General features: G+C 50.7%; 1 protein-coding gene across 4 annotated transcripts in view; it reads right to left on the minus strand.

The window, feature by feature from the left end:
• Positions 1 to 18,242, minus strand: part of ADAMTS7 (ADAM metallopeptidase with thrombospondin type 1 motif 7) — a 41,325-nt gene extending 23,083 nt beyond the window's left edge. Inside the window, exons 1-8 of one of the 4 annotated variants that reach the window (XM_084751790.1) lie at positions 17,935 to 18,242; positions 9,370 to 9,725; positions 7,574 to 7,739; positions 6,676 to 6,857; positions 3,702 to 3,785; positions 3,292 to 3,413; positions 2,112 to 2,261; positions 783 to 929 (exon numbers count right to left, since the gene is read on the minus strand). In XM_084751790.1, coding sequence (XP_084607916.1) covers positions 783 to 929; positions 2,112 to 2,261; positions 3,292 to 3,413; positions 3,702 to 3,785; positions 6,676 to 6,857; positions 7,574 to 7,739; positions 9,370 to 9,725; positions 17,935 to 18,004 — 1,277 coding nt within the window. In that variant the 5' untranslated portion in view covers positions 18,005 to 18,242. Of the gene's footprint in view, positions 1 to 782; positions 930 to 2,111; positions 2,262 to 3,291; positions 3,417 to 3,701; positions 3,786 to 6,675; positions 6,858 to 7,573; positions 7,740 to 9,369; positions 9,726 to 17,934 lie in introns of those variants that run through there. The other 3 variants (XM_084751789.1, XM_084751791.1, XM_084751792.1) reach the window with 3 other exon arrangements.
• Between the last annotated feature and the right edge of the window lie 4,188 nt (positions 18,243 to 22,430).

Genomic DNA, 22,430 nt, shown 5'->3' on the forward strand with positions numbered 1-22,430 from the left:
TCTCTTTCTGTCTCTGTCTCTCTCTCTCTCACACACACACACACACATATCTCTCTCTCTCTCACACACATCTCTGTCTCTGTCTCTGTCTTTCTGTCTCTCTCACAGACAGAGAGAGAGAGAGAGGGGGGGAGGGAGGGAGACATGATTTTTAAAAAGAGAAAGCATGAAACACCTTAACTTTAAAAACAAAGTGGAAGAAAAGGGGGGTTAAAAAAATGAAAGAATTTAGGGCCAGGGAGATGGCTCAACAAGCAAAGGCCCTTGCCTGGCGCCCTGGCTTAGATCACTTGAACACACGTGATGAATCTAGAAGACCAATGACCACAAGTTGTCCTCTGACCTCCACACATGCGCACCCCAATAAATAAGTGTAAAAAAAAAAGAATCTATATTTAAACATTTTTCTTATGTAGAAGATTAAGCTCAGCAAGTAAGAGAATGTGAAGGAAAGGCTTATTTTTGCTCCTCTTAGCCTGATCTCACTGGGCTGTGAAGCTGGCCACTCATCCTCCAATGTAGCTCCTTGCTATGTGCATCTTCTGATCCCCATACACCATTAGCCCTCGTGTCTGCAGCAGCCGCCACCCCCCCCCCCCTTCCCTGGAGCCTGGCACTTCTCCTAGCTGTGCATTGTCTAAGAGGACCCTTGAGGCCCCAAATCTACCAAGTGCCCCACACACCCCACTACCTGGCTCTGCATCCCCGCCATGGGACAATGACAGCAGAGACAGGGTCTGGCCACCAGGCCCAAGGAGAGAGAGAGAGAGAGAGAGACTTACTCAAGGAACCTGGTGATGTAGTCGCGGCTACAGCGGGACCAGGTGAGCGGGATGCCTTTGTCATACAGGAGCTGTGGAGACATGATGTAAGGCCGTTTCCCAACGGACTCACATTCATTGCCGTTGCCGTCATGCTGAATGCCAAAACTGCGTGAGAGCACAGGCCCCAGGGGCGGGTGAGCAGCAGGACACCCCTAGGCCCCCTTCCCATGGAGGCCTGTAAGGGATGCAGTCCCAATTCCCAAGGCTAGCTTTGTCACCTAACGGCTATGTGGCCTGGAGAAAGTCACACACTGTCTCTGGAACCTCAGTTTCCTTAATACACACTATGGGGGTGACGGCAGTATTCCCTCAGTTTCCCCTCTACATGTACCAGGCTAAGCCTGAAATGAACCTGTTTTGAGACCCTCACAACCCCAACCTTGTGCCCAGAGCTAACCAAAAATGGCATTCCAGCAGGCACTGACAGGAGTTTATTGCTGCCCTATGTCCTCGCTGGCCCCAAGATGACTTGAGGCTGTGACCTCACCTTAAAAGGTCTGAGCAAAAAGTAAAAAATTTTTTAAAAATTAAAAAAAAAATTTTTTTTAAAGGTCTGAGCTACCACTTCCCTGGAAGGTCTCAAGGGGTCATCCTAGGAAAGGGCTCAAGAAAACGTTCCTGAGCACCAGCTATGAGGCAGAGACTATGACAAGTACTAATTCACTCAGTCCCCATCACCCCAGAGAGCCTCAGAGAGGCCAAGTAACCAGCCAGAGTAACACAGCCAGGACAAGGGAGGGCTGAGGTCACCAACACAGGCATGGCTGTCACACAGCCCAACCCTCTGGCTCCTCGAGCTCTCTGGGAGCCTGCGATGAAGCTTCTGTGCAGTGCAGTTCACATAGCCAACCCCGCCACAGGTGGCAAAGGGCACAGGCCACATCAGAGGCGGCACCGCTGAGTTCAGCCCCCTCTGGGCCAAGAAAGGACACAGCACTTGCCCAGGGTCACAGAACAGGCGGGAATGGATACAGAGTGACACCAGCACTGAGAGCCATAAAGCGGGTGGCCGCGGCTCCGTACACTGACTGGCCATCTCCACTCCTCCGACATGGCACATTGCAGATGGACCTCAGTGATGCCCCAGCAGGCCTCGCTCCTGCTTATAGGGGAGCAGTCTTGTTAAGGAACAGGGACACTGCTGGAGCTTTGTGGTTGGGACTCCCCATCTCCAACCGTTTTACTCACTCTCTTGGGTTTTGTGACCCATGAACCCCCGCTGGCTGGTGCCCAGGGGTGAAAAGGTAATGTCAGGTTCCTAACTGGCAGTGTGGGCAGGTGAGTTACCTGTGTCCTAGCTCGTGGGCCACAGTGAAGGCCAGTGGCAGGCCAGTGTCTTCATTGACGCTACAGCTGAGCTGAGGGTGGCACATGCCTGCCACATGAGACAGGCCCAGGGTTTCGCACGGTTGGTTCCTGGCTGCACACAAATCCTTCCTGCAAAGACAGAAGTGGTCACAGGCCGGCTTAGGCCAATGCCAAGGGGGCAGGAAGAAGGCCAGGCCACCCCAGATCAGGGAGCGAGGGTGTCACTTCTCATCACTCTGACATCTGAAGCCACATAATGGCCATTTGTGAAGCGGGTGTCTTGGTTCACGTACAGCCTTCCCAACACTCACTAGACCCTGACAAAGGGATATGTGCCTACAACAAACAATTTTGGTATCTTTCTAGCTGCTGCAGCCCAGTAGAGGGAAGGTAACTCCCTCTACTCAAAAATACAGACTCTGAACCAAAGAGATTGCTCAGTGGGGAAATGCCCTGTGGCCAGCCTGATGACCTAACTCAGGTCCCCGGAATCTACATGATGGGAGGCAAGAAACAATGCAAGAACTTGTCCTCTGACCTCCACACATGTGCTGTGGCATGCATGTACACACACACACACACACACACACACACACACACACACACACACATAAATAAATGTAGCGTTTAAAAGTTGGAAAAATAGAATAAAATAGAGCCCCAGAAGGTGGGAGAGAGGGAGGAAACTGCAATTGAAGGCAAGTGGCATGAGAGTGATTTTGAAGGTCAGTGCTCTGCAATGGACCCTTGGTCACCAACCTATACAGCTGAAGAGCACAGCGCTGCACACACCCCCTCCACACAGCATACATATCACACGTACTCCCCACACACTACATGCACATATACAGCCCACATACATACATCATTCATCCATCCCCACCCCACCTACACACACATATCACATTCACAACACACACACGCACACACACACACACACACACACACACACACACACACACACACACGCAAAACAGGTAAGTCCTGAATACGCCTTTGGTTGCACCTCTGTCCACTTCCTGCTTGAGTTTTCTAAACTTCATTGGACAAAGCATTACCATGGGGAGCTTGGGTGGCTGCAAGGTGTCTGTGTTTTGTTTATGACAATAACATGAGACTCTTCAATTCTAAGGCTTTCCCACCCTTCCTGGTGAGGTACCTGGTGAGCAGGATGGCAGTGTCATGGTGCTGTGGGTGGGCGTCCCCCCTCATGTTGATGTCCTTCTGCCACTTGCAGAAGTTCCTCAGAGTGTTGTCTGCATGGTGTGTGATCTTTAAATCCTTCTGGGGGCGGAAAGAGTGGTGGCTCATGACTCATACTGAACTCTGGGGACAAGCCCAGTTTGCCTCCACACCAAGACAGGAGTTAAGAGATCCAAGGGACAGAGCCACCAGGCCTCCCAGCATCCACATCTCTGGCCTGACAGTGTCTCAAGGGCCAGAGGCATCAGAGGATACTGTCCAGGCCAAAGAGGCCTCTGCTTGTCCCGCCACACAGAGCACTCAAGGCACAGGGCAGGAGAGCTCTGGCCATTGTTGGGGACAGCTTGGGACTATATGACCTCTCACCTCATCATTTTCCAGCAGGATAAGGCGCACAATGGTAATGTAAATGGCGTTCCCAATGCTTGGATCACGAAACAGTCCAGCCACCTGTGCAAGAGGGTGAAGGAGGGCATCAGGCTACAGCTAGGATATAGGAAATGGAACCCGGGGCCCACTCCAGTCACCTGGGAGCGTGCACATCTGGTCACACACAAGGTCACTCCCAGGTACACACCAGTTGCACACATGACTGCCCCTACCCAGCAGTGACACATCACACGCAAAATCCTTCCAGGTTGCTTCCTAGGACTCTAGTCTATTCTGGACAATAGTTTAAGAGATCGGTTTGCAAATATTGACACCCCCCCATCCACACCCCACCCCACCCCCTGCCACCACCATCAAAGGCAACAACAGCCCAGATCTCTGAATGTCAGCTGCTTAACATGGGGCTATTCTCTTTCTATCCTGGAGAAATCAGGACCAGCCTTCCCAAGGAGTAGATAGGAATGGATCCTGGGAGCCAAGGTGGCGGCAGGTGCAGATACCATTCTGTTTCCCTGTCGTTTCCAAGGTTGGCAGCTCTGGAGTGATGGAGACAGGTACGTTCTTATCTGTCAGGGTCCCCGTGACTATTAAGGTTGCTCTAAGGGCCTCCCCCAAAGATGGAGGGTACAGAGAACCGGGTACCAGCAGCCACCAGCTCCTTTAAAACTCCCACAGAAAAGAGGGGGGTCACGTCGCAACTGAGGTCACGGGTCAGATCCTCAGAGGGCGGAAATGGCAAGTTGGTGTGACTTCTAAGAATACATCTAAAAACGGTAATAATATCAGAATAGGAAGAGACCCTGGGGGCGGGAGGGCAGTGTGCACGTTTATGGAGGTCGGTGTGTCAACCTTGGATGTCTTGCCTCAGAAACTATCTTGCTTGTTTAATCTGATTTATTATTAGCCTGCCTACTTACAGTGTGCACATGTGAGGAGGTCAGAGGCCACCCTTCAGGGGTCTGCTAGCTCTCTCCCTCCAATCTGGGGATCAAAAGTCAGATGCCCACGTTCTCTAGGCAAGCGCCTTTACGGGCCTAGCTCTCTTCTCAGCCCCCACCTTGTCTGAGGTAGCTTCTTCTTCCAAACTGAAGCTTGTTGATTGGTCTAGCTGGTGAGCCCCGGGGCAAAATGGCTGATCCTATATCACCCAAGGGATGGCATGGGGAGCCTGCTAAGTCTGGGTGGGTCTCACTGTGCACAAGTCTTGACACCCCCAAGAGACTCAGAAGAGGTAAGGTGAGATAAATCCAGCTAACTGTAGGCGGTTCCAGTCAAGCTGCTGCGTCATTCCAGCTGAGCCCTTAAGAGACAACTCTGGGATGAACAGGACCTCGGAACTGAGGACCCTGGCCTGTCTTTCCTTACTTGTCCAGAGGCCAAGCCCTGTCATCTAGCAAAAGCCTGCTATAGCCTGGACTTCAGTGGCCACCTGTCTATTCAGACCAGACTCAGCAAAGAGGCTTGAGTGAGGCCCCTGAAGCAGAAGGCCTCAAAGGCCTTTTGTTCCCTAAAGAGCAAAGAGCCAATGACAGCATCCAAGCCCAGGAGGATTGCCTCAGAGCCGTACTTGCTCATGAGGACTCAGGCGGTGGGACCGTGTTATTAGCAAGGAAACACCAGCCGTGTCTACAGCCCCTTCAATAGAGCCCTGAATTCTCAGACATACATCCTAGCTGACCACAGTGGCACTTCTTCTAAGGAGACAGCAGTGACAGGCATGCATCCTAGCTGACCACAGGGGCAATGGTGACAGCAAGTGAGCCTTGACCTCGGGGACAGACAGAGTAGCACAAGAGATATTTTCTCCTGGGAGGCTACAAAGATCAGCCAGATCAATGTCCTCCAGGTTCCTACCTGCCTCTCAATGAGGGGTCTGGGAAGGAGGCCCTGACTCTACAGAGAGCATGGGGGGACCAGCCACAGTCGCCACTGGATGGGCCTTTAGAAACTCAGACTGCCTTGCCTCACTTTGACTTGTGTGGTGGCGTGAACGAAAATGGGCCCCCTAGGCCCATAGGGAGTGACACAATGAGGAGGTGTGGCCTCATTGGAGGAAGTGGCTCAGATGCTCAAGCCATGTCTAGTGTCTCAGTCTCTTCCTGTGCCTTGGGATCCAGATATAGAACAGAACTCCCAGCTCTTTCTCCAGCACTGCGTTTGCCTGCATGCTGCCATGTTTCCCATTAGATAACAGGCTAAACCTCTGAACTGTAAGCCAACCCTAGTTAAATGTTTTTCTTTGTAAGAGTTGCCATGGTCATGGGGTCTTTACACAGCAAGAAAACCATGACTAAGACAACTTGCTAAGCCCATACCTCCCTGAGCCTCTGTCGTCAGCCTGTCAGATGGAGTCAAGAGCAATGTGTCCAGCCCACAAAGTGTTCCTGTCCACCGCAGCTCACAGACTGGCCCCAGGCCACCAGCTAGTAGACCCCCCCCCAACTGAGCAGGTATTTCCACTCAAAGGCATGTAGATATCTCAGCAGGGGCTAGTCTAATAAGATGGGCCTGTCCCCAGCCCTTAGCACAGATCCTGGCATAAAGGAGGGAAGTGGTGTTCAGGGTAGAGCATATGAACCAACCAGACCACGTGCTCTCAAGCAGGCACAGGGCTGGGGGGGTACCCCAGCTTTTATTCACTGCCCTCCAGCAGGGTGGCCCCATACTCTGTATGGTCTGGGGCAAGGGAGAGGCACGCATAATGCAGTTCTATATCCAAGAAGCTCTACCTCTGTGTTCTATGCTACAGCACTCTTCCAGGGATCCAGCCAGGGCCCTGTTTCTCTCTAGATTCCAGTCCTGGAGGCCTACTTCACGCTTGGAGCCTGGCCCACCATCTGGAAGCCAGCCTGTCACCGTTCCTACCCATGTCACCCTTCACATCCTGTTGGAACGGCTCCTCCTCCTCAGCGACCCTGGACCACCCCTGTAGAAACTGTAGCAACCTCACCATGTTCATGACTGTCAGCACGTAGGTCTCCACTTGTGGCTGTCCGTGGTACTCTACCATCTTGGCGTCAGCCACCACCAGGGCCTCCACCCACTTCTCTTTGCTGACTGATCGCTGCTGCCTCCGCTTCTGCTGCTGCTGCTGGGCCCAACGTTCTTGCTGGCGCTCCAGCTCTGGGGACACTGGAGAGCGGAGATGGGGTGAGTGCAATTGCCTCCCCCCACCCCCGCCCCCAGGTACTGAGCTGTAAAGGCCCCAATAACACAGGTTGGCTAGTTTGGAGTAGGAGCAAGATAGAGAGGCAGAGGGGCTCCTCACAAGTATCCTTGCTGGGACTGGCTGTGGACAGCCCAGCCACTTGAGGAAGACTGACCCACGGGGTGAGAAACACCATAAGCATTATACAGAGAGAGCAGAGGAAGAGGAAGGGTCAAAGTAGATGAAAGAAGTGAGTAGCAGGTGGAAAGACAGTCCAGAGGACCCATCAAGCGCACATCACAGGTTAATGGGCTATCAAAGCCTATGGTGGTATGTCTGCTTGCGTGTTCGTCCCTCCAGAACAGTGGTTCTCAACCTTCCTAGTGCTGCAACCAGTATTACAGTTCCTCATGCTGTGGTGACTGCCCGCACCTCCCCCCCGCCCCCGTAACTATAAAATTATTCTCATTGTTACTTCATAATTGTAATTTTGCTACTGTTATGAACCATAATGTAAATATCTGACAGGCAGGAGATCTGGCAGGCAATCCTTGTGAGAGGATCATTTAACCCACCCAGAGGTTGAGAAACACTGTTCCAGTCCAAGGGAGCTGGGCATTGAGGGTGTCGAGAGAGGCTTCTAGAAAGGACGTGTGTCTCCAGGTGGTCCCTAGCTACAATTCCATAGGAAGGTACATACCTTGCACCTCACAGGTGCCTGGAGCCCTTGAGCCACCCTGCCGGGCCCCCTGCCCCGGAGCTTGGTACTTGTACACCACATGAGGCTTGGCATGTCCAGGCTGCGCTGGGACTCCATCCAGAGGCTCAATGAAGTAGTCCTCGTTAGAGAGCTGGAACACTCCTCTCTGGTGGAGAAGATTCACCAGTGTCACAGGAGGAGGGCTGGCACATGGTGGCCTCTCCCCATACCCCTGCCCTGCCCTGCATGCCCTGCCCAGCTGAGCCCCACCTCCCCAATCTGAACCAACAACAGACTGCTTGGATGACTCCCTCCTTCCGGGCTGTTGCTAATTCTTTCCTTGGCATTCTATACAGCCGAAGACTTCAAAGCAAAGTTCAGGCCCTTACTAGAAGCCTCTTGAAACATCTCCAAGGGTTCTGTCCCCTACCCCACCCATAACACACACACACACACACACACACACACACACACACACACACACACACCCCATTAGGAAGGAAAAAGACATCTGCATCAGAATCTGACAAGATGACACGTGACACAGTCCCAGACAGCCCTCCGGAGTCAGATGGCCTATGTCAAGCCTGCCGTGTCCCCGCCCCCCTCCCTGGCTGGGATGTTTTGCGTCTCCTTTGCCTGCCAGTCTTCTCCAGCCACCATGCCCCCTCCCAGCCGGCCATAGCTTCTCATCAGCCCCTTCATTCGCTCGGAGGCAATGAATCACTCCCAAAGCAGCTCTGTCACACCCAAGACACCCAGTTGCCATGACTACCAAGATAGCCTGCTTCTTGGGTCTATAACTGGCCAGAGGAAGGAAGCTGGCAGCAGTGCTTTGGGCACATCTGCCTGGCATAGGGTTCAGAGAATGGAGGGTCAAGGGAAGCATTCAGGCAAGCCACTGCCTCTTGAGCAAGCTCAAGTATCCACTAGAGAAGGCGTCACCTCCTATCGACTTTCCCCGCTAGCATCAATTAGACCCTGTGGGTCACATGGAGTCATAAGCCCAGAGTACTAGAAATTAGTCCTGCTTTAGCGACTACATTTGGGGCTATGAATCAGTCTCCATCCCTGAATGATTGGTGACCTAAGTAAGGTCTTCTTGGGCCTGTTTCCTCATCTGTATAGTGGGAAGGAGATCTCCTCTGCTTAGCTGCCATGCAGTCTCAGTGAGAGGAACTGCACCTAAGAAGCAGCACGGGCCCCTAAACCAGAATCTGTTGTGGCACAGACAGACCTCTCTGGCCTAGACATTGGGCATCTCGTAGCGCATGCTGCTATTGCTGGTCCCATGGTTTACACCTGAGTCATTTTGATTGAGAGCCCTTTAGACGAAGTGGATGGCTGTGTATGTATACCCCCATTTCTGCTACCTCTCAGGCACTTGAAGGGGCAGAAAGCAAGTGACTACTGCCTGGAGTGGCAGCTGCTTTAGCCTTTAATAGTAGAATCCCAGAGGTTGTGGGTGGTGGCAGAGCTGTCTTAGAGACTGGCAAAGGTAGGAAGCGAGAGATTTAATCCCAACACTCCAGATGGAGAGACAGGAGGATCTCTGAGTTCAAGGGTCTATAGAGTGAGATATGCAACCTTGACCAAAACCAAGGACAACAAGATGTTGCCTCACATACAACTTTTAAACTTTCTGCCCTTCAGAACAAGGAAGTCTGCACTGTCATTTCTGCTTCCTTCATGAACACAGAAGCGGACAGAGGAAAAGTATATTGAGCAAAACCACCAGACAGAGTCAGTGTCCCATCAACCCCAGGCCCTCTGCACATGCGCCCTAGAGAACTCACCAGGCCATCGCAGGTGCTGATGGCTGCAAAGCCACCTTCCAGTTCCGGGTCCTGGACATCCCCGAGTAAATGGCAGGTTGGAACGTGGGTTCGGATGTGCACACGGCTTAGGTTGCTGTGACGCCGGATCTCACTCACAAAGCCGGGCGCCAGAAGATAAGGGTTGGTGGTCAAGTTGAAAAACAGCTCGCGCCCTTGGTATTGCAGCTGGTAGAAAGCAGATGAAGCCTGGGTAGCAGACACATCTCGCTTGCGAAGAGCCCGCGGCCACAGCTCATAGGACAGGAAGGAGCCTCCAGCATCTACTCGCACAGGGTGAACGATGTCCAAGCCCACCCGGCCCTCTGTCTTGAGACCTGAAAAGAGAAAGCTGCATTTAGGTCCAAGGCAGACTCAAGGTCGTCACCCATGAACTAGAGAAGGGGCCAGCTAAGAGATGGAAGAAAGCCTAAACTAAAATTCCTACCATGGCTTGGCATGGTGAGGTGGGCTTGGTTTGGGGCTTTCTGTGTATTTGGTTTTTCAAGATGGTTTCTCTGTGTAGCCCTGACTTTCCTGGACTCACTTTCTAGTCCAGGATGGCCTAGAACCCACGGAGATCCACCTCCCTCTGCCTCCCAAGTGCTGGGACTAAAGGCATGTTCCACCAGCAGCCAGCATGAGGCAGGCTTGAAATGCCAACATTCGGGAGTTTTAGGAGACCGAGACCACATTTCAAGTAGGAGGGCAGACCCCACTACATAACAGAAAAACAAAACTAAACTCTTCCCCATGCCTTTTACCAGCTTTGCTGTTTCATCGCTCCATGCCTCAATTTCTCCCTCTGAATTCCTCCAATAACTCCTTAGGCCATCTTGCTCCAGACTCACATCTCAGGAGCCCTCTGTCAACTCATTTTCAACACAGCAACAAGAAGGACCCATGGCCTCACTCTGCTCATGACAGTGCAGCTATTACAGTCTCGCTTGGAACATGACACATGTGACAGCAGTGGCACATGAAGCCCTAGGCAAGGAGACTTCTCCACGCTCATCTGCAACCGCTCCTTACTTCCCTCTGCTGAACACTGCCCCCAACCTGCCTCTTGACATCCCTCACCAGGCCAGATGTGTCCCCCACGTCAGGATTTTGCATTGTTGTCCCCTGTGTCTGAGCCACCTTCACTCTTGTCTTCCATCGTCTTCCTTCACCAAGCTTATCTGGTCCTACTTTGAAGCTGGCTGCCTCATTAACCCACTCTGTAACACTTATACGTTATCATGTGAAGTATGAGGTACCATGGAGGGTCAACATTAGTCATTAAGATGAGACTAGAGGCGGGAATGAATGGTTCAGTTAGTTACCACGCAAGCACAAGGACCTGAGTCCAGTCCCCAGAACTAAGGTTTAAAAATCCCAGAACTGGGCAGGCAGACAGGTCCTCAGACATGGCTTCCTGACCAGCCATTTTAATTGAATTGGTGTCCATGCCAGTAAGAGATTTGATCTCAACGGAGGTGGACAGCAGTCCTAAAGGTGATTCCCCAAGGTGGACCTCAGACTTCTACATAGGTATACATGATACACACATACCTACACATTAAAAAAATATATATATATATATCAATAATGAAACAGGCTGGATAGAAGGCTTTTTTAGTATGAAGACCACTGCACACATGTATGAACGTGGGTTTGGGTCCCAAAAAACTCTGGGTGCAATGACACATACCTGCAACCCCCAACTCTGAGGAAGAGTATGAAGACAGGCAGGTCTCTGAAGGTCTTGGCCAGACTAGGTAAATCAATAAATTCTAGTTCAGTGAAAAACTGCCTCAAAATTTAAAGTAGCGCACAATCAAGGAAAGACGGCATCTACCTGTGACCTCCACATGCATGAATACACAGGCGTGCACACACATACATTAACATGTATGTGACCACCACACACACACACATACACATAGCAAACCTGTTTACTGGTAGCCATGAATACCCAGTGATTTTTTAAAAAGATTTATTTATTTATTACATATACAGTGTTCTGCCTGCTTGTATACCTGCACTCCAGAAGAGGGAACCAGATCTCATGATAGATGGTTATGAGCCACCATGTGGTTACTGGGAATTGAACTCAGGACCTCTGAAAGAGCAGATGGTGCTCTTAACTGCTGAGCCATCTCTCCAGCCCTGTACCCATTGGTTTAAATAGGGAATACTCAGTGAGTTACAGCCAACAAATTTGATGTAACGTCTTACATTTAATGCCTAACATGGCTCATGCATGACAGCCTTCTTAAAGCCCTTGCTCAAACATCTCTCTGCAAGGCCTCTCTTGGCAATTTTATTTTAATACTGTGACTCACTGGGTTTCTCTGTCCCTCTTCCCTGCTTTATTTTCCCCCACAGCAATGACACGCTGCATCACTTAATCATTTTATTACGTGTCCCTTTGTTTCCTCTCTCCTCCCAATGTCACTTCTGGGAAGGTAAAAATCTTATATTGTTTGTTGAAGAACATAAGTGCTGGAAGCATCTGGAGCCTAGTTGTTTGGGGGAAATATTTGCTAAATGAACTAACAATAGCGCTTACATGCTGGGGACTTTTGAGGACTGAGTGTATTGAGCCACCCTACACACAGCAGTGCCTGGTCCACTGGACTGAGCAGACATTGGTAAGATGGTTACTAGCCTGGTGTGTTAGAAAATGTGTCCTCAGATGCCTGTGGGATACGCAAATGTCTGCTGGCCTCTGGGGATAGAGGGGAGGACCGTTCTTCTTACCCCATCTCAGAGGAGCACCCTTGACTTCTTTCTTTGCAAGGGTCCTTGTGAAGCAAGAGCTCCTGAGCTGGCGAAAGTTGGAAGACTTCAGCTCAAGCCCTTAGGGTTTGAAAATCACTCTCTCCTTCACTCTGCCCTCTTAGATTGTCCGGAAACAGAAACGATTTTTCATGTTGCTTCTTTCTTTCTTTGTTTTCCATCCCCATTTGTAAATGCATAAGGTACAAAGAAACCGAAAAAGTCTACTACATGGAAAGACAGCTCTTTCAAATATACCCTCGAGAGTGGAGCACAGAACTCTGTGGCTATTCGCTGGTGTGTTAAGTTGTCTAATGGGAGCATCAATGAGCATCAAGGCTTGCTTCAAAGTAACTCGGTGAGAGAAGAAAATGATTTGTAGGGCTGGAGAGCAAGCTCAGCAGTTCTAGGCTGTTCTTGCGGAGGACCTGGGTTCAGTACCCGGCACACACATGTCAACTCACAATGACCTGTGACTCAGTTCCAGAGGGTTCAACACCCTCTTCTGGCCTCTTCAGTCTCCTAGACACACGTAGTACACATACATACATTCTTAGTATACACAAAATAAAATATATCTTTTCTTTTTAAGTTTAAAAAGGAAAAAAAAAACTAATTGTAGACTTGAGCATGACAGCTCAGTCAGGGAAGTGCTTGCCTCGTAAGCATGAATTGAATCCCCAGAACCCACATAAAAACCCATCCAGGCGATGCACGCATTAATCCCAGCATTGGGGAGGTGGAGACTGGAGCAGCCCTGGGACTCGAAGGCCAGCCAGCCCCAGGCAAATGACAAACACTGTCTCAATGGAGGTGAGCAGCATTCCTAAAGATGACACCCAAGGTGATCCACTGGCCTCCACACACATGTGCTAGTATTGGAATTCATTGGTAACTGTACTGGCTGGTTTTGTGTCCATCTGACACAAGCTGGAGTCATCAGAGAGGAAGGAGCCTCAGTTGAAGAAATTGCTCCATGATATCCAGCTGTACGGCCTTTTCTCAGTTAGTGAACAATGGGGAAAACCCCTGTCCATTGTGGGGGTTACCATCCCTGGCCTGGTGATCCTGGGTTCTATAAGAAAGCAGGCTGAGCAAGCCACAGGAAGCAAGCCAGTAAGTAGCACCCCTCAATGGCTTCCACATCAGCTCCTGCCTCCAGGTTCCTGCCCTGTTTGAGTTCCTGTCCTGACTTCCTTCAATAATGAACAGCAATATGGAAGAGTAAGGCAAACAGAGCCTTTTCTCCTCAATTTGTTTTTTTTTTTGGTCATGGTGTTTCCTCGAGCAATAGAAACCCTAAGACAATAATGTTCCTGTTTAAATATTCATGCTAATATGTTAAATGTGTTAGTCATACTCACAATTAAAGAAAAAAGCTAAATATCACTTGGGGTTATGAAAATTGTAAGTGTAGTATTTTCTAATCCAGTTTCATAGCTGCCTGGGATTGTGGACTCATGGGCCAAAGACTCTGGGTTAGGGCACCAAGAATTAGGTGTGTTAGACTGCTTTCCAGGTGAGAAAGTGACCGGGGACTCAGAGAGGTAGACTGTGGGCTAAAGCCACACACCAAGAGTGAGAGAACTGAGACTTGACCCCTTTTCCCAAATGGCTTCTCTCCAGTAACACCAGTCTGTTACGCCAGTAAGAGGAACACCAGTAACACACCCTCTGTCCTTTCCCCATCACCACTATGAAGAAACTTGACTCGATAAATTTCCTAGAAGTTCTTAGCGAGTCTTCAAAAGAAATCTCAGAGGAAGATTGGCTCGGCCAGTAGCACAATAGGCTTACCATACTAGCCCCAAGTGCAATCAGCAACTCTGTGAAAGTGATAGACGGCACACTCCTTCCATCCCAGCATTCAGAAAGGGAAGGACCAGGGATCAGGAATCAGAGGTCATCCTCAGCTACAGAAGGAGCTTCAGTCCAGACTGGGTTATTGAAGACTCTCAAAAAAAACAAAACAAAACAAAAACATCTTCTGCATGCCTGCCTACACTGATGCTCAACTTCCCCTGCTCTTGTCCTAGAGCCCTTCCTTTCTCCACAGTTAGACTCCAGGCACCGCTGAGGAAGCCTGCTAATCTGATTCACTGAGGTTTTCGTCCAGTGCCCGGTGCTCCTCCTGAGAGACATGGCTATTCGTGGCAGTGACTCCCTCAGGCCCACAGAAATATTCTGTCCTGCAGATATCTTCTGAGCTCTCTTTGCTGCCACCTGCCAAGTTCGGCAGCAAGTCTGTCTGCCTGCTGCCAGAACTCACGCAGGGTGCCGCTCGCATGCCAGTGGTGTGCCCCTGCTCAAGACACTGCCCTCTACCCAATGGCTGCCCGGCCAGCAAGTGCCTTCTCTGAGAGTCACGGGACAAGTGAGCTGGGAAGAATTGTTGTGCGGCTCTGAGCAAGTCTTTCCAATCAATGAACTTCAGGGGGTGGGAAGTGCAAAGAGTTCCCAGACTTCCTGGACAACACTTTCTTAAAAAACAAATTCTCAGGCCCCATCCCAGACTCCCTGAATCAGCATCTCCAAAAAGGAGGATGAGGAAGCTTCTTCTTCTTTTTTTTTTTTTTAAGCAAAAGCCTCAGGGAACTGGACTGAGAGGAAGTGTGGAAATCTCCCACTGGGAGTGAACTTGACTGACTGACCATCAGTGGTACCTACAGAGCTTTGAGAAGTCACAGGCACCTAGGACCTATCCTACAGACTAGGCTTTGGGCTCTAGAGTCCCAAGATGCATATGCTATATAATCTAACCTTCCCTGGGGTTCTGGCTGGGTCCTTTCAAGGGTTAGCATGCTTGCTGCCCTGCGCAGTCTAATAAGTGTATTTGAAACTACTACCCCATGATCATAGACTGCAGGCCTGTTTCTATTTATTGGCAGATATATTGAAAAACAAAACAAGTTAATCAATGTCCAGTGTTTAAAATTGTACATGACCTTTATGCAAACATTTCAACCCCAGCCTTCCTTGAAGTCTTGTCATCTACACACATCAGACCTAAGTTCCTACCTGTCAAAAGTGGCTGGAGGGAAGCAGTGAGTCCTCCCTAGAGGATCTGTGCTGCCATCTCTGTCCCCACTACTTGCTATTGTTGCCAACGCTGAGGCTGAGTATAGATAGGTGCCTGTTAGCATTGTGCATGCATTTTTTTTCACTCAGTAAAAAAAAAAACTTCACCTCTAGCCAAAGTGGGAAAAGCAATAAACAGGCCAGGAATCAATTGTTTCTGAACAAATCTGTCTTTCCACCAGCCTTGTTTGCTCACTTCTGTTATGAAATGCTGGGTTCAGGGCCCCTGATGTATGCCCTCGGCTACTAACTGTTTGGGAGCATTTGGTGTTCCAAAGTCCAGGAAAATGCAAAGACACTACCCTCCCCCAAAAAAACCCAGAGAGGTTGCTACAAGGCATCCACAGCCCCTGATCCTGGCACAGTACAGAGAGGGTCCAAGCAAGAGAAGGAGATGCCCCTTGCTTAGACTATGGACTGGGATGAGGAGGTCTTCGCCAGAGACAGCCCATGGAAAACTTCAGGTCCTCAGATTTGCCCAGCATGCACCTGATGAACTCAGTCATTTCCTTAGACTTAAAGCATGCCAAAAGATCAGCAGAGCGAACTAAAAGATGAGTTAACTCTCAGTAACGCCTACCAGAGAACCCTGGTAGACACTTTGGTGGCTGAAACCATCACCCACCACCTAGTGGCAATAAAGGATAAATACAGGTTTAAATACATTTGCCAAACTAGACACACGAACACAAGAGCAGAACAGCAGAGCCACAGGTTCCCTTGGAAGAGCAGTTAGCACCAGCCAGCAGTGCACCAGTGGCTCTGCCAGGTCAGGCCTGCCTTGATAGGACTGAGCGCGTGCCACACGGCACATACTCCTGTGATAAAGACTCTGTATCTCACCCCTAGGTGACAACTCCCACTTCAGAGCTTCTGCCACAGAAATGCCAGCATGACAATCCAGCCCTTCAAATGACCTGCAGAAATGCGCAGTCACAGGGCTCGCACAGCAATGCAGAGGAAAAGACAGCCTGCGTGAGGGTATGGGGCAGTCATAATGGAGCCTCCCAACCCAGGAGTCCCTGAGGGAAAAAAAAATAGTACATACTTTCCTAAGAACCGAATCCAGGACGTGCTCTTTGAGATACCATTCAGTAGCAAGAGCCCAGGCTTAGAAGAAACACACACACACACACACACACACACACACACACACACACACACACACACACACACACAAAGAGGTCTACAGCCTCACAGAAATCCTGAGAGCAGAAACAATCTACATTTCTAGATTGCAGAGACTTATGCTCCGAGGCTCCCATGGGCAGTGGAGGGTGGCCGGCCCGCGGCTACCCCAGGCAACAAGTCCAAATAGCAGGACTCACCAAATACACACAAAACCCTACGACCTCTGTCTGGCAGAGTCATAAAGATGATGGCCACTCCATGGCAGTTACTGTCCAGTAATCCGCAACTGGTCTTTGGTATTTTGGTCCTCATAAAACTCCTAAAAGGCAGACCTCTGCCCTACCACACACACCTTCCAAGAGCCCAGTCACAGGGCCTGTCCCTGTTCCCTCTTTCCACTGCCTTCTTTGACAGTTCTCGCTAGTCTTTGAACCTGTTTCTCACCCATAGAAGAACTTTTATATCTGTCAGCTGCCTTGCAGGTATTGATAGCATATGGTGCGAAATGAGTAAGGCTGGGTCCTAGTAGGTGCTCACAAAATGTTTTCACACACACACACACACACACACACACACACACACACACACACACACACACACACCATACCCCACTTCCTGAATGTTACTGTTAGATCGGCCACAAAAACACTGCTCTCCTCAGCCATTCCCTTCATCAGAGTGCACAGCTACAGTATCTTCTTTACCTGAAAGGCAAGTGGCCTACTCCGACCCAGGGCAGATTTTCCTGGAGGTCATTCCGGGGCCCCATCCATATTGGTCCAACCCATCCGTCAGAGTTCATCCATCACTCCAGTTCCTTCACCTTCGCCATACCTTTGAATCCCTCACCTGCAGATACATTCCCTAACACTTGACCAGCGCCCAACCTGGCCAGAGCTTCTTAAACACAGGGCCAAGAGTCCCCCACATCCCTGACTCTCGTATTCCCAGGCCGGCTGCTCCGGACTCTCCAGAAGCGCGCTGCATCGCAGGTCGCCGCCAAACAAGAGCCTGGACGCTCGCCAAAGACTCGTCGGAGGCCGGCCGGGCGGGGCTGGGAGAGTTAACCCAGGGCGGAGGAAGAAGCTCCGGCCCCCCATTCCCCTCCCTGCGCCTTGAACACTTGGGGGAGGGGGAGGCAGGAAATGCAAGGGCAATGGGGACCAGGACCCCCGCGCCGCCAAGCTGTGAGGCGCGGTGTCGAACCCCAGTAGAACTGCAATCTGGCGCGATCCCTAACAGTGCCCTGGCCAGTTTGCTTTCCAGGAGAGTCATCCGAAGCAGAGGGTGAGAAGCTGAATCCCTCGCGAACGGTCCAACCCCCTCGGAGGAGCGGTCTCCACCCCGAAAAATGCACGCAGCGCTGCACGCGCAGCGGGGGAAGCTGAAGCTGCCAGCTGAGTCGTCAACTGAGGGATGGCTCCTGAAGGGTGCAGCTTCGCTCAGCTGCCAGCCCGACCCCGACCTGTCCCTAACCCCAGCCGGAGCCGGTCTCGCGCCGGGTGCACAGAGAAGCTGCTGGGGCTGCGAAGAGAGTGACAAGGTCAGGCGGGTCCCGGAGGCTCAGCCACCCACCTGATGCAGGTCTTGGGAAGTCGGGCGCCAGAGCGAACAAGATCAGGAGGAGACTCGGAGTGCGGTGCATGGCCAGAGCCGGGAGGCCGCCGGGACCCGTCGCGCACTCCTTCGTCTGTCGCGTTTGCCTCTCAGTCGTGCGGGAGTCCGACTCAGGACATGACTGGCCGCGTGCGGCTCCCTACTTCTATGTCCCGACTCTGGCCTGCGGGCAGCTGCACTAGCTCCTCAGGCAACAAAGACTGCAAGGCCCGCCCCTTCGGCCAGCTGCCGAGGCAAAGAAAGAGAGCGAGAAGCCGAGAAAGAAAGAAAGAAAAGGAAGGAGGGAGGGAGGGGGGAGCAGGGCGCCCACCCAGCCCCGCCCGGCAGGCTCCTGCCCCCGCCCCCATTGGCCTTGCCCCGCCCCCGCCAGGCCTCTGAGCCCTGCGGGCGGGCCACCTCTTGCAGGGCGGAGGTTGGGGGGCACAGGCGCCTGCAGTCCCCACCCTACCAACTCAGGCTCCTGGCCCGCCCGCAGGGCTGCAAGCGTCCCCTGGCGGTGGAGCAGGCCCAGGCCACCTATACCCTCCGAGATCCCCCCCCCACAAAGAATCTGGAGTTACTGTAGTTTCTTGTCACTAATCTGTGCTTCTTGCACCCTCCTTGCGTTTGCTTCCCAGGGGAAGCGAGCCTGCCCTTCAAAGGAAACCTGGAAACCTCTCAAGGGACTGAGATCTCACAGCAAGGAGGCAGGGCCTGGGAGGGTTCCAGATTTGAGACCAAAGTCAACCCAGGAGAGAGGCCTGGATCCTCCTAGACTGAGCAGCGGTTTATCACTCGGAGTCCTCTGTTTCCTTGTCTCCAGATGCCTTCCCATGTCTGTGCCTCTGGAATCAGCACAGTGTTCAGCCTACAGCCTGGAGACTCCGGCGGGCCAAGACAGTGCCCACAGACTTTCAGAACGCACAGACAGGGCCCTGGCAGCCAGCCAACCCTGCCTCATATCTCAAAAAACCCAGACAGTCTCAAACTCCTGCCTTCTGTCATTGGTGGCCCTAACCCTGTCTGTGGCATCTATGTCCCATTTAGCCTATACTTCGAGGAGCCGATTCAGGAGAACATTAACACAGACACACAGACACATGCGCGCGCACAGCCTTCACTAAGCACGGTTCTTCCCTGAGAGTGATGGACTTGCATGGTACTACTCCGCTTAGCCAGGCCAACGTACACAGGTACCCATGTGCAGTCTCCATGGTCTCTCTCATGCCTAGGAGCTCACTTCTATCTCGCTGCATCCATGTTCTCTTAGCCTCCAGGGGGACTTGAGTAATGCTCTCTTTACAGCCGTCTTTGTTGACGCCACTTCAGTTCCTTCCGGTCTCTCGGGACCACCTGAGTCTGTGCCTTCCCTTAAGGCTGAAAGGTGCAGATGAGAATACTGCTGTTCACTCACCTACTCACCTTCTGCACGCACTGTTGCTTTTTTTCTCTCTCTCTCTCCCAATTTCCTCTGGCCCCTTGTCTCTTCCTTCTCTCTACCCTCTGGCCTCTTCTGGCTCTACTTTGCATCTCTCCCCACCCCTGGCAGCTGCTGGTTTTGCTGTTCAGTGGTAGAGACAACTAAGGCTGCCCCAATCCTCCCAAACATCTCCCACCCAAATCAAAGGTGCCTATAACTGGCCCCCAATGGCTGTCTCTTTCTCTGAGCAAATAAAACAAGTACTTTGCACTGTTGAAAACCAATGCTTTCCCCGGGGCTCTGGGACCCTCTCCCTCCTTCTTCCCCCAAAGGAGTCACTCCACCTATCCTCCTCTGTTTCCATGGTTTCCATGAACTGCAGACCCTCAGTCTATTCCTATGTGCTATTCCTAACGAAGACGCTGATGTACCCCCCCTCCGTGGATAAGTATCCCCTGTAGCTCCTACTGGTTCATCCACTCTCTTCTCAAGCTTCCCCCAGAGGACTATTTATATTCACAATCTTTCTGCTCAGTCTCTCCTGTAGCCTCACACGAGCCTCAGAGCCAGAGATCTCTACCTTGGCTGGCCATTGCATCCTGGACCTGCCCTCTTCTTAGCAAGCAGTTCACTCCGTAAGTACTAGGTTTCGCTGCAGGAAGAAGAGTCAGGGCTATGAAAAAATAGATGAGTCTCAACTCTGAAGGAAGCCACCCAAACAAGCAGGTAAGTAAGGAAGAGTAGAAGTTGAACCGGCCACTGAGAAGCGTATCGAAGAAAACAAACTGAGTGAAAGCAGAGGTCTGTTTTCTATGAGGTGGCCATGGGAAGCTGTCATGATGACATAGCCATTTGATCTGTGAACCAGAGTGACCAGGCAGAGACAATTGCAGGAAAGGAAAGAAGATGGGCACAAACTTGTCAAACTTATAGGCCTAGCTTTAACGTTACTTCTTCCAGAAAGCCTTTGCAACCCCCTTTGAGAGCTGCAGAACACGCTATCATGGCAGTCCCACCATTGTGAAAGATTGGGGCTGCCTTGTATTGGTCTTTATGAACCTCGCACCCTATCATAGCAAAGCCTTCCTTGGCCGACATATTTCTTTGATCAGCCTCCAAGTCCAAACAACAGATTAGTCGCTTGAGGGAAATGCCACATTAAAACTTGTGTCTTCTTATGATTTATTATTGATTTATTAATCTGGATTTTTTTTTTTTTGCCTACATGTGTGTCTGTGCACCAGTAGGGTATCTGGTACCCACAGAAGCCAGAAGAGTCATGTCTCCTGGAACTGGAGTTACAGATAATTATCAGCAACCATGTAGGTGCTGGGAATTGAACCTGGGACCTCTGGAATGGCAGCCAGTGTTCTTAACTGCTAAGCCATTTCTCCAGTCCCCAAAGTTCATAGTTTCAAAGCCCATGGCTGTCAGCAGCTCCTTCCTGTTTCTATCTGTGTCCCCCTGTCCTCATGTGTAGTCTGTCCACATCTTGCTAAGTACCTTCATTGGGAACTACACTGACACAGTGGGACACACACACAAAAAAATGAGAAGGCTGAGTGATAATTCAACTGGAAAAGCAAACTGTGCCAACTCCCCATGTCAGAGGGCAAAGTGGATGTTTGGAATGAAGCAAGAGACTTGAAATCTCACGTGCTTGATGCATTGTTCAGACATCGTGTGTCTATTTTGTGTGTTTCCCCTTTACTTCTTTGTAAATTTATATTATTTTATTTATTACCATTGGGTGTAGGCTCAGCATTTGAACATGTAGTACCCAGTTGGTAGCATTGGTTTTTGGAGGTTTAGGAAATGTGGCCTTGCTAGAGGAAATATACCACTGGGGACTAGTGTTCCATAGGCTAAGGGTTCATAGGCTAAGGGTTCACAGTCTCAGCCCACTTTCAGTTTGTTCATACTCCCCATCTCTCAATCTCCCCCTGCCCCTCTCTGCTTCGTGCTTGCACTTAGGGATGTGATCTCTTGGCTTCCTACTGAGTGTGAGCATACAGATTTTGCAGCAGCACGTGGAAGGCAGAGGACAGCATATGCAGAGTGGTTTTGTCCTTCCAGTGTGAGTTCTGAGAATAGAACTCAGGCTTTTGGGCTTCTGCAACAAGTACTTTTCCCAGCTCAACCATCTCCCCAGTCCCTCCCTTCAAGTCTTGAAAGAGGTTGTTTCATTTATTCTCAAGTGGTTGGTGTGCTGGCTAACCCAATGCCTTTAAAAAAGGCTTGGTAGAGCTGAAGTGTTATCAACAGCTGGTCAAGTTTTAAAAGCAACTTATTTGTCCTGCTTCTGTAGAGTCATTTATCTATTGCTAGGTAGTCGGAGGGTAGAAAATTACAGTGGAGCACTATGTATTTAAAATGATGCAGCAGTAAGCTGAGTGTGATGACACCTATCTGTATGGTGGTTTGAATGAGCAATGTCCCCCATAGGTTCAGGCATTGGAACAGCTGCTCCCCATTTGGTGACATTGTTTGGGGATGTTTAGGAGGTATAGCCTTGCTGGAAGAGGTTGCCCTTCTAGAGGCAGGCATTGCAGATAAACGTGATCTCTCTGCTTTCTGCTTCTGCTGCCATGTCTGCCACTTGCTGCCATGCTTCCCTGCCATGAAGAACTCTTAACCCCTTGGATCATAAGCCCAAGTAAACTCTTCCTTCTATAAGTTGCATCCATCAAGATGCATCATCACAGCAACAGAAAGGTAGCGAAATCAGACGCTTGTAGTGGAAGCTTTGGGGTTTTTTTGTTTTTGTTTTTTTTTAATGTGTCTTTTATTTTGGTCCCAAGTATAGGATGTGGGAGTGTTTTTCCACCACTGAAGACGGTCTCATGACCTTGGTTAGTGGAAGACAGACCCATGAGAGGGCACGTGATGTTTTTCTGGAAGCTGTCTTGTGAAAGGGCATGTGATGTTTTGCTGAAAACAGACATGCATGTGAGAGGGCACAGGATGTTTAGAAAGAATGTAAGTAGAATCCCACAGTCAGTGAGATGGTGCTTTTGCATTGCTGTGCCTTTCGGCGGTTTACATCACTGGTCTT

Source organism: Acomys minous (assembly GCF_964271855.1).
Source record: "Acomys minous genome assembly, chromosome: 13".
NCBI lineage: Eukaryota > Metazoa > Chordata > Mammalia > Rodentia > Muridae > Acomys > Acomys minous.